The sequence below is a fragment of the Trichechus manatus genome, unplaced genomic scaffold (genome assembly GCF_000243295.1).
Source record: "Trichechus manatus latirostris isolate Lorelei unplaced genomic scaffold, TriManLat1.0 scaffold00116, whole genome shotgun sequence".
NCBI lineage: Eukaryota > Metazoa > Chordata > Mammalia > Sirenia > Trichechidae > Trichechus > Trichechus manatus.
Window position 1 is genome coordinate 3,878,801 of NW_004444052.1, and position 12,383 is coordinate 3,891,183.

The 12,383-nt window shown below is 41.3% G+C and overlaps 1 protein-coding gene across 1 annotated transcript in view; it reads right to left on the reverse strand.

The window, feature by feature from the left end:
• The window catches only part of MARCHF11 (membrane associated ring-CH-type finger 11), a 155,645-nt gene extending 143,268 nt beyond the window's left edge, over window positions 1-12,377 (reverse strand). The window contains exons 1-2 of the mRNA XM_004384048.2: window positions 12,038-12,377; window positions 10,698-10,853 (exon numbers count right to left, since the gene is read on the reverse strand). Coding sequence (XP_004384105.1) covers window positions 10,698-10,853; window positions 12,038-12,142 — 261 coding nt within the window. The 5' untranslated portion in view covers window positions 12,143-12,377. The remainder of the gene's footprint in view (window positions 1-10,697; window positions 10,854-12,037) is intronic.
• Window positions 12,378-12,383: the final 6 nt, after the last annotated feature.

A 12,383-nucleotide genomic window follows, 5' to 3' on the forward strand; every position in this document is an offset into this window, starting at 1 on the left:
ACTGTCTGCCATTAAACCTACAGACAGTGCTAGTGCAAGCAACAATTCGAGAAAAAATAACAGTGGCTCGCCACGATGTCGACAAGGTTCTCAAGCATCCAGGCGTTGTTAAGGCATAAATTAAAATGCAAATGCCTTGCAGTATTTCCAGTGCAGTGAGCTGTGCGACACTGATGAGGTTCATGCTGTTTTCTTACTACATTTTCTCAAGGGCAGCGGATTTTCAATGATGATTTGTCAGCGTCTCCTACTACATCAGCCACGTCACCATCACAACTTAGTCACTTCTGAAGGTGAAAAGAACCTTTCCAAGATAGGGCCCCATTTAGGAAAATAAGAAGTTAAATAAAAGTTCTACAAATGCCTCACATAGAAATCCAGAGATCGATAGCCAAGATGAGCCCACCTGGTGCCGAATTCCTCTCTACTTCAAAACTATTACGATGACTCCCAGAGTTTTAAGAAGATGAATGAAAATGGGAAGTACTCTCAAGTCACGCTCTCTCCTAGGAGACTTTCAGTTGTTCTTACTGCTGTGACGAGACTCGCTGCTGACAGCACTTTTAAGTGTTTAAAGGAAAAGCAGTGAGCAGAAGACTACTAGAAACGTTACAAGCTAGTAAAATGGCCAGGAGCCTAATATCCACAAAAGTATATGGTCCAGGGGTTAAGTCTCAATCCCTTGCCAGGCAGGTAAGGCAGGTAAGGCAGGCAGACATCACTGGTCCCTTTTTCTGGCCCAATGAGTAACAGAACAGGAGGAAGCCGAGTCGGTAGATGCTGGTATTCGAGGTGACTGATGCTCAGCCAACTGCCTGTGCTTCCTCCTGAGTGCCCGCCAGGGACTTCTGGCGTTTGCCTGGCCGTCTGGCCTAAGCACATCCACCGCACCGACGGGGAGTTTCCCAAAGTATAAACAAACAATGGCTGCCTGGCAGTTCAACAGCACTGCCCTGTACCTGGCCACATTTGAAAGCATCTCATATAACTCCAATTATGAGCAGACTCCAAAAAGCATGCAAATAAGACCCACAGTGAGGTGCATCTGGAGCGTCACATGCTCCCGTGCATTGAGATGACTGTATCTCACTGCACCGGATTTCAAAAATACTTACCCTTTCATTATTTATGATAGCTCACTTAGAAACTGAGATAGGCTCCCAGAAAGAGCAGTGTCTTAGTCATTTAGTGCTGCTGTAACAGAAATAACACAAGTGGATGGCTGTAACAAAGAGAAATCTATTTTCTCACAGTCGAGTAGCCTACAAGTCCAAATTCAGGGCATCAGCTCCAGGAGAAGGCTTTCTCTCTCTGTCGGCTCTGTCGGAAACTCCTTGTAATGCATACATCTTCCCTTGGTCTGGGAGCATCTCAGTGCAGGAACCTCAGGTCCAAAGGACGCGCTCTGCTCCCGGTGCTACTTTCTTGGTGGTATGAGGTTCCCATATCTCTCTGCTTGCTTCTCTCTTTTATATCTCAAAAGAGACTGGCTAAAGACACTATCTAATCTTGTATACCTCACCAATATAACTGCCACTAATCCATCTTTTTACATCATAGTGATAGAGTATACATCACATAGGGAAATCACATCAGACTACAAAATGGTAGACAATCATACAATACTGGGAATCATGACTCAGCCAAGTTGACAGATATTTTGCGGGGGCACAATTCAATCCATGACAAGCAGAGAATCAAAATCCAAGGAGGAAGGACATTGGGAAGAAAAGTCATTAATTTCACTCTGGTAGCAATAAACTGAAGAGACCACGGGGACCGAGCAGTTAGCAACCGAAGGCCCCATCTCTTGGTGGACTGAACAAGTTATAAAAACCAGGACCAACATTCATTTGACACCCACTCTGTGCCAGGCTCTGTTTTAAGTACTTTACATATACTTTTGTATTTGATCCTCTAAATTATTTATGAGAGCACCATTGTTATTCCCTTTCTAAAGATGAGTAAACCGAGGCACAGAGAGCTTAAGTAACTTGCCAAAGGTAATATAGCCATTACCGTCCATTTACATTACATTTTTCTACTCATAGGCAGTATAGTAGGTCTTTTGTAGCAACAGTTTAAAGCCTCCAGTACAATACTTATCTACTAAAATGCTATGTCTGCAAATATCCATATTTCTTGAAATCGTAGTGAGGGCATTCATAAACTGGAATATCACTTGATTAATTTGTAACATCACCAACATCTCAAAATAAATTTGATCTTCTATATTCTTACATTTTGCTAATTTTAAGCCATACTATGAGAGTCAAAGCAGAATTAGCTTTTACTCAACATATTATGAATGCATCATCTCAGGTACGTTAATAAATAAAACCGATTCTACAAGCAGGGAGGAAGGTAAATGCATTTTAATTACTTCAAATGTCTTAAAAATTAACCCCTATGACTGTCTTAGTCATCTAGTGCTGCTATAACAGAAATACCATAAGTGGATGGCTTTAACAAAGAGAAGTTTATTCTCTCACAGCCCAGTAGGCTACAAGTCCAAATTCAGGCTCCAGAGGAAGGCTTTCTCTCTCATTCGGCTCTGGAGGAAGGTCCTTATCATCAGTCTTCGCTTGGTCTGGGAGCATCTCAGTGCAGGAACCTCAGGTCCAAAGGATGTGCTCTGCTCCTGGCACTGCTTTCTTGGTGGTATGAGGTCCCTGTGTGTCTGCTTGCTTCTCTTTTTTATATCTCAAAAGAGATTAGCTTAAGACACTATCTAATCTTGTAGACCTCATCAACATAACTGCTGCTAATCCATTTTCTTACATCACAGTGATAGCATTTGTAACACATAGGGAAATCACATCAGACTACAAAATGGTAGACAATCATACCACACTGGGAATCATGACCCAGCTAAGTTGACAGATATTTTGGCAGGACACAATTCAATCCATGACACTAATGATATAGAATTAAAGTTTAAATTTTTTCTAAAGGATACATGTGCTAGCTTTCTAGTGGGTCATGTTGCTGAGCATCACTGAAATCCAAAGAAATGGAGGAATTTAGGTTAAAATTCTCAAAGATTTTTAATTTTAATAAAAAACAACTAAAACTAAGGTGTTAGACTCACTGCAGCAGGTATCCTTCATGCACACCTGTCTCTTGGCTGTTTCTTTCCCTTCTGGGTCCCCATCTCCCTCTGAGCACCACTGTGGCAATAATTCCTCTGGAAGTCCTTGAGTACAGACATCAAGCCCCATTGGTGGAGTCTACATTTTGATTTTTTTTTTTTAAACCTCCTTTGGTTCAGAGCCCCTCCCCACCACCCTCAAGGAAGTCATGATGATGCCTGCTTACTAATGTGGACCTGATAAAGGACCAAATGCGGAGACCGAGGTGAGAGAGGTGGAGCCATTTTAGAAGCTATCTCCTCTGGTATACTAAAGATGGCCACTCTTTAAAAGAAGGGTCAAACTACAGAGATGGAGTCTATTTTCCCTTCTCTTGAATCCAGGTTAGTTCTGTAACTTGCTTTACCAAGAGAATGCATAAGTGAGACTGTGCCACTTCCCAGGTTGGGCCTTAAGAGATCTCTAACTTCCACTCCCATGCTCTTAGAACCCAACCATCATATTGTGCAAAACCTGAGTCCCATGGAAAGAAAACTGAGGTGCCAGTTGACAGCCCCAGCTGAGCCTCCAGCCAATGGCCAGCACCAACAACCAGTCAAATCAGTGAGCCATCTTGGATGTTCCAACCCAATCAATCTTCTGGATGACAGCAGCTCCAGATGGCACCACACGTGGAGTAGAACCTCCCAGCTTACTTCAATCAACCCACAGTCTTGAGAGACAATAAATGATAATTGTTATTAGTTGTTTAAGCCACTGAGTATTGAGGTGGTTTGTTCTGCAGTAATAGTTAAAACATTTCCAGACCCTCCTAGAGACCAGGCTGAAACTAGTTCCTGCTCGACTCAATCTTACATGGGACAGTAATGACAGACCCAGAATCACCAAGGCAGCTAGGATGGGTTTGAGAAGAATACTTCCCAGTGTGGGGGCATGGTGGCTAAGACCATGAACTCTGGAGCCAGACTGACTTGAGTTTGAATCCTGGCTTTGCCCTATAGTACTAGTAGAAGTTACTTAACTTTTCTATACATCAGTTTCTCTTTCTGTAAAATAGTGAAAATAATATTCCCCATCTCAGAGATCTATAATGAAGATTAAATGTCAGGATATGTAAAGCCTTTAAAACAGTACCTGGCACACAGTAAGTGTTTGGTAAACATTCTCTCTTACTATTATTATTTATTCACTGTTTTGTTCTACATTCAAGAAACACCAGCTCACAGCTGTGGGAAGAGTTCCATCCTTAGGACAGAGGTGTATGGAAAGTGAAGGGGACGTCCATTACAGGTTTTATCTTTGATCCTGCACCACGAGGAAATGGATCACCACCATAAAACGTGAACTTGACAAAGGCTAAATCTGATTAGCCTCGCCATGTCAAGGGAGAAAGCCAGAAATCAGAGTGAATACTCGGTTTGTGGGTCATCCACAACCGAAATGTCAGACATTTAGCCAAACTTTATGTGAGAATAAACTACTCCTATGTAGAAGAATCCACACTTTGGGAACTTTATGACTGATTTCTGTTCATTAAGAACACCAAGCTTTAGTCTGGGGTCTTAAAAGCCTGTGAGAGGCCATCTAAGATACTCCATTGGTCTCACCCCTTCGGGAGCAAGGGAGAATGAAGAAAACTAAAGATGCAAGGGAAAGATTAGTCCAAAGGACTAATGGACCACAACTACCATGGCCTCCACCAGACTGAGTCCAGTACAGCTAGATGGTGCCCGGCTACCACCACTGACTGCTCTGACAGGGATCACAATAGAGGGTCCTGGACAGAGCTGGAGAAAAATGTAGAACAAAATTCTAACTCACAAAAAAAGACCAGACTTACTGGCCTGACAGAGACTGGAGAAACCCCGAGAGTATGGCTCCCAGAAACCCTTTTAGCTCAGTACTGAAGTCACTCCTGAGGTTCACCATTCAGTCAAAGATTAGACAGGCTCATAAAACAAAATGAGACTAAAGGGGCACACCAGCCCAGGGGCAAGGACTAGAAGGCAGGAGGGGACAGGAAAGCTGGTAATGGGGAACCCAAGGTCGAGAAGACAAGAGTGTTGACGTGTTGTGGGGTTGTTAATCAATGTCATAAAACAACATGTGTACTGTTTAATGAGAAGCTAATCTGTTCTATAAACCTCCATATAAAGTAAAATAGAAAAAAAAAAAGAATACCAAGCTTTATACGTATGTAATGCAGTCCTGTAAAGTTATTTCATCTCTGGTATGATCTTAGCTATCTTCATCACGCTCCCATCAACTTTGCTTCTAAATATTCTTCTGTAGTTCATGGCGATAATCGATCAGGTTACAGATCATGGCAGTATTTGTATATGTCATAATAAAAGATATCCTAAAGGAGTCAGTAATGCCATTTTGTTGCTTTTGTTGCTGTTATATCATATACACAGTTTGGGGGATTGCTTTTAAATAATTATTGAATCGTTTCCTAAAATGAGACAAAATACAATAGTAACTCTTTGCTACAGTACTGAAAATAGTAAATAGTATTTTCGCCCCAGCCCTTTGTCTTTTCTCTGTTTTAAAATGAACAATTGATGACCTATTTCTAATTACTTAAAAATTGATCATCCCAAATGAACTAATATCTAGAAGACAAAAGTTAAAGTTTTTTCTTTTAATGGTGATATTCTATCTTTTTTTTTTTCTCACTTATTAGCCATGTTGTTGTGTGCTGTCAAGTCGATTCTGACTCAGTGAAACTGTATGACAGGGTAGAACTGCCCCCATAGGATTTCTCAGGCTGTAATCTTTATCTGCCACCACTCATCCGTCAGTCTGTAGTACTGTGGTGGCTTGCCTGTAGCTGTAAATGCTGAAAGCCTTGCCACTGGTATTTCAAACACCAGCTGGGTCACCCAGGGTGGACAGGTTTCAGCTGAGCTTCCAGACTAAGACAGACTAGGAAGAAGGACCTGGTGATTGACTTCAAAAAAAATTGGCCAGTGAAAACCTTATGAACAGCAGCAGAGCATTATGTGATATAGTGCCTGACAATGAGGCCATCAGGTCGGAAGGCTCTCAAACTATGACTGGGGAAGAGCTGCATCCATAAAGAAAAGTCGACCTTAATGATGTGGATGGAGTCAAGCTTTCAGGACCTTCATTTGCTGATGTGCCATGACTCAAAATGAGAAGAAACAGCTGCAAACATCCACTAATTACTGCATCGTGGAATGATGAAAGTATGAATTTAGGAAAACTGCAAGTCATCAAAAATGAAATGGTACACATAAAGATCAATATCCTAGGCATCGGTGAGTGGAAACAGACTGGTATTGGCCATTTTGAATTGGACGATCATATGGTTTACTACGCTGGGAATGACACACTGAAGGGGAATGGCGTCGCATTCATTGTCAAAAAGAATATTTCAAGATTTATCTTGAAGTACAACACTGTCAGTGACAGGATAATATCCATATACCTACAAGGAAGACCAGTTAATATGACTGTTATTCAAATTGATGCACCAACCACTAACACCAAAGATGAAGAAAGTGAAGATTTTTACCAACTTCTGCAGTCTGAAATTGATCAGATAAGCAATCAAGATGCATTGATAATTACTGATGATTGCAATTCGAAAGTTGGAAACAAAGAAGCAGCAGTAGTTGGAAAACATGGCCTTGGTGATACAAACAATGCCGAAGATGACACGATAGAAATTTGCAAGACCAACAACCTCTTCACTGGAAATACCTTTTTGCAACAGCATAAACGGTGACTATATACACGGACCTCACCAGATGAAATACACAGGAACTGACCACATCTGTGAAAAGAGGCGATGGAAAAGCTCAATATCATCAGTCAGGACAAGGCCAGGGACTGACTGCAGAACAGACCATCAATTGCTCGTATGTCAGTTTAAGTTGAAACTGAAGAAAATTAGAACAAGTCCATGAGAAGCAAAGTACAAACTTGAGTATATCCCACCTGAGTTTAGAGAACATCTCAAGAACAGATTTGACACACTGAACACTAATGACCGAAGACCAGATGAGTTGTGCAATGACATCAAGGACATCGTACATGAAAAAAAAAAAAAAGGTCATTAAAAAGATAGGAAAGACAGAAAAGAACAAAATGGATGTCAGAAGAGACTCTGAAACTTGCTCTTGAATGTCAAGTAGCTAAAGTGAAAGGAAGACATGATGAACTAACAGAGCTGAACAGAAGATTCCAAAGAGCAGCTTGAGAGACACAGTATTATAATGAATTGTGCAAAGACCTGGAGTTAGAAAACCAAAAGGGAAGAACACACGTGGCATTTCTCAAGTTGACAGAACTGAAGAAAATATTCTAGCCTCAAGTTGCACTACTGAAGGATTCTACTGGCAAAACACTGAAAAAATGCAGGAAGCATCAAAAGAAGTTGGAAGGAATACACAGAGTCACTGTACCAAAAAGAATTGGTCAACGTTCTACCATTTCAAGGGGTAGCATATGATTAGGAACCGACGATACTGAAGGAAGAAGTCCGAGTTGCACTGAAGGCACTGGCGAAAAACAAGGCTCCGGGAATTGACAGAATACCAACTGAGATGTTTCAACAAACAGATGCAATGCTGGAAGCGTTCACGAAGCTATGCCAAGAATTCTGGAAGACGGCTATCTGGCCAACCGACTAGAAGAGATCCGTATTTGTGCCCATTCCAAAGAAAAGTAATCCAACAAAATGTGGAAATTATCGAACAATATCATTAATATTACACGCAAGTAAAATTTTGCTGAAGATAATTCAAAAATGGCTGCAGCAGCACATGGACAGGGAACTGCCAGAAATTCAAGCCAGATTCACAAGAGGATGTGGAAAGAGGGATATCACTGCTGATGCCAGACAGATCCTGGCTGAAAGCAGAGAATACCAGAAAGATGTTTACCTGTGTTTTACTGACTGTACAAAGGCATTCTACTGTGAGGATCACAACAAATTATGGATAACACTGCAAAGAATCGGAATTCCAGAACACTTAACTGTGCTCATGAGGACCATGTACATAAACCAAGAGGCAGTTGTTCGAACAGAACAAGGGATACTCCACGGTTTAAAATTAGGAAAGGTGTTCATCAGAGTTGTACCCTTTCATCATACTTAAATTCAATTTGTATGCTGAGCAAATAATCCAAAAAGTTGAACTATACGAAGAAGAACACTGCATCAGAATTAACAACCTGTGATATGCAGATGACACAACCTTGCTTGATGGAAGTGAAGAGAACTTGAAGCACTTACTGATGAAGATCAAAGACTACGGCCTTCATTATGGATTACACCTCAACATAAAACAAAAATCCTCACAACTGGACCAATAAGCAACATCATGATAAACTGAGAAAAGACTGATGTCGTCAAGGATTTCATTTTACTTGGATCCACAATCAATGCCCATGGAAGCAGGAGTCAAGAAATCAAACGATATACGGCACTGGGCAAATTTCCTGCAAAAGGCCTCGTAAGACTGTGAAAAAGCAAAGATGTCACTTTGAAGACTAAGGTTCCCTGACCCAAGTCATGGTATTTTCAATCAACTCATGTGCATGCAGAATCTGAATAAGGAAGACCAAAGAAAAACTGATGTCTTTGAATTATGGCGTTGGTAAAGTATACTGAATATACCATGGACTGCCAGAAGAACAAACAAATCTGTCTTAGAAGTACAGCCAGAATGCTCCTTAGAAGCAAGAATGGCAAGACTTCATCTCACGTACTTTGGACATGTTATCAGGAGGGACCAGTCTCTGGAGAAGGACATCATGCTTGGTAAAGTAGTAGTTGTTGTTAGGTGCCTTCGAGTCAGTTGACTCATATAGTGACCCTATGTACAACAGAACGAAACACTGTGCCATCCTCACAATCGTTGTTATGCTTGATGAAATGGATTGACACGGTGACTGCAACAATGGGCTCAAACATAGCAATGATCGTGAGGATGGTGCAGGACTGGGCAGTGTTTCATTCTGTTGTACCTAGGTTCGCTATGAGTCAGAACCAACTCGATGGCACATAACAAAAGCAGCAATCTTTAACGGAGTATATCACTAGATCTTTTCTCCAGCTAAGTTAAAGTTTTTCAAATACACAGCATTCTGTTTCAGCATCTACCTATGGCACTTTCCATTGGAAAATTATAAATGGAGCTCCAAAGCTCTCCATTTCTCATCTGTCTACGTATTTCTATTCACTAAAATTATTGTAGATCCAATTATACTACCCATATCCTGTTCTTTGGAAATGGTTCCATCCGTTTTTCAAGACAACTATGATGGATCCATAAATTGATACCCAAGGAGCTCAATCAATTACAGGTTCTGGGAAAATGTGTCAGATTTGTGCCTATCTTCAGCATGATAACATCACTCATCCACATTAGTTATGGTTCCTCTTTCCAAATTATTTATAAGCCTCAGGTCAGCTTCAGAAAGTTCGTATTTCCATTTCACGCTTGCTAATCATGCCTTAAGTGGAGACGATCAGAGATGCAAATTAATTGCAAACTGTATGAAGGATGCACAAATTAAAAACTATGCAATTTAAATTATTAATGCGGTAGTAATTCAGAGTCCCTCTGCAAACACTAGCAATTTCAACTATTTTATATCACTCAATGCAAACTAAATTTGCCAATTTAAGTAGAAACAGGGAAGACTTGGTTTTCTTACTTTCTTCTTCCCACTTTTCAATTCCCTCTTCCTTTTTCTTCCATTACCTTCTTAGTCTCTGTGCTTTGAACCCTACTCTTCCTGTATCTGCTTAACTTCAGCCCCATTGTACTGCCAGCTCTGATCAATTACACATTTCCCTACTTTAGTTTAAGACGTCATTCTGAATACTTCGTATTTTACATTCCACCAGTCCATTCAAAGAACCTGAATCAGTTCCACTATGGAAAAAAAAAAATGAAAGCTTACTTCTCCAAGGACATTTGTAGGCTTACATGTATTATGCTATTATGTGATTATATGCAAAAAAATTTTAAGAATATATTACAATTACAGTGACATTATTGGAAGTAACTGTTGGGAATACTTCTGCATCTACTGTGTATCTGAACACAGCAAAAAAGGAAAGTAGTCAAAATTTAACTGTGAAACAGCCCATATGAAAATGAAAGCCTAGGTAAGAGAAAAGAGTGTTCAGATGAGAACGAATAGGTTTAGCCAAATTTTCCAGAGTAGTAAAGTTTGGCTTTACTTGCATCTGCTTTCCATAAATGGAGCCAAACCACGGCTTAAATGTTTAAAGGCACAAAAGATTATTAACATAAACTGGGGAACATTTCTAATTAATAAAATCGATTTAATTGGAGTGTAGGATATTTTACCAATTTTTCTTTTTTAGAAACAAACATGGGTATCAATCAATAAACGACAAATCAGTAAAGGAAACCATTTGATTAAAACATCTTTTGAGTTTCTCAGATGAAATGTCACAGCTTTCTCAAAGCACATCGCTACAAATTCTAAATCTTGTGAGTTTTCCTAAGACGTTTTTAAGTAGCATGAGTAAATATCCTTAATCATAACTAAACTCAGGCAAAATTATTTCAGGAGAAAAATACCGTGCATGCTCACCTGGCAAGGCTGCTTCATTTTAATAGCTATGACGTGGTATCGGTAACAACAGAGCTCACAGGTCCAGGAGCCCCTCTCACTAATCCACTTCAGCAAGCACAGCTGATGTGTATATCGAACTGACCCATCACATCGGCAGGGGTTCAACAGCTCACCCTAAAAAGAAACCAGCTCAGTATGAATATTTATGCCTGTGTCTCTGTTTTAAACATCCAGTGCTTGCTTTCTTGCCTTTCAAAGCCACTTACCCAGAAGGATATAGGCATCAAGCTCTAGCCTCAAAAATGAAATTAAAATTTTATGCCTCTGATGGGAATGAAACTAAAGTCTTAAAACTATTTCAAAGATACTGCTTAGAGTTGTGACATAAATGTTCTACCAACATACAACACGCCTGAAAGATATAACTCCCAATACCCTTGAGGAAAAGCGGTACTATTAAATCTCTTTAATAACTTTTAAGTGGATAGTTAGATGCATTTCCTGCGCAGTTATCCTTAATTGTTACTAAAGAAGAAATTCATGGCATCCCAGAAAGCAGCTTGCAATAGCATTAAGCTTTCGTTTTTTTCTAAATGTAGCATCATAAATATTGACTTCGGGCACTATATTCCTGAAAGCCTGCATATTCTATGCAATTTCCTTACTTCTCAAAAAGTAAACCTAATGTTTTCTCAGACCACGCATTTTGTGAGAGAGAGATATTATCCTTTCGTCTGCATGATCTTTCATACAAGTTTGCATGCAACTCTAATGGAGTTTATAATCTTTAAATGGTGCTGTAACAAAATACAAAGAACCTGGTTGATTAAATAGCCTTTCCTTCACAAGGTCAAAGTAAATTCTTATTCTTGTAAAAATTAACATGCTTTTCACATCAGTGAGATTAAGTCACCAAGATTTGCAATAAGGAAAGACCCTGTGTTTTTGGTTGGGTCATGTTCATCCCAGTTTGTATTCAAAGATTATATCCTCCGGGTACACTTGTAGAAAAATGACTTCACCTTAGAATACATTTGTATAAAATGGACTTTAACTTACATTCTTCAGGTTTGACTCATGTATAAGCAAAAATCCACTTTGTAATTCGCAAATGAGATACTTAGGGCATTATTATTAAAGCACCTGAGGAATGTGCAAAACAAGGTAGGGAGGAAAGTGTAAATCAAATTAAGTCCTATGTTCGCCACGGAAACGTAGACCCCGCTTCACCGAAAGGGCAAGAGGCGCACAGGGAGGCGAGCCCTGTCCCTGGTGCTGAACGGTACGGTGCCGCAAGCGGAGCTGGCGCAGCCTCGCCTAGCACCCCGCCGGCGGCCCCGGGTCCCGCCGGGCCTTACCTGCTCGGCGCCCTGGAAGCAGATCTTGCAGATGGGCTGGTGGTGCTGGTGCCCAGAGCGCCGGTCGCCGCCGCCGCTGCTGCTGCTACTGCGGCTGCTGCACATCGAGCGCGTCTCCGGCTGGTCGCCGGCACCCAGCCGCTCGCCCTCCCCGCCCGCGCCGGCCTCGGGCTCGCCGGGACCTCTCTTCTCCGCCGCCGCCTCGGGGGCTGCCGCCTCCGGGAGGCGCCTGAAGCCTTCCCCGGAGTCGCCGGCCGCCGACACCTCCTGGCCGATGGGCGGCAGGGGCGGCAGAGGCGGCGGCAGTAGCAGCTCGTCCGCGCCCCGGCGCCGCAGGGCCACCTCC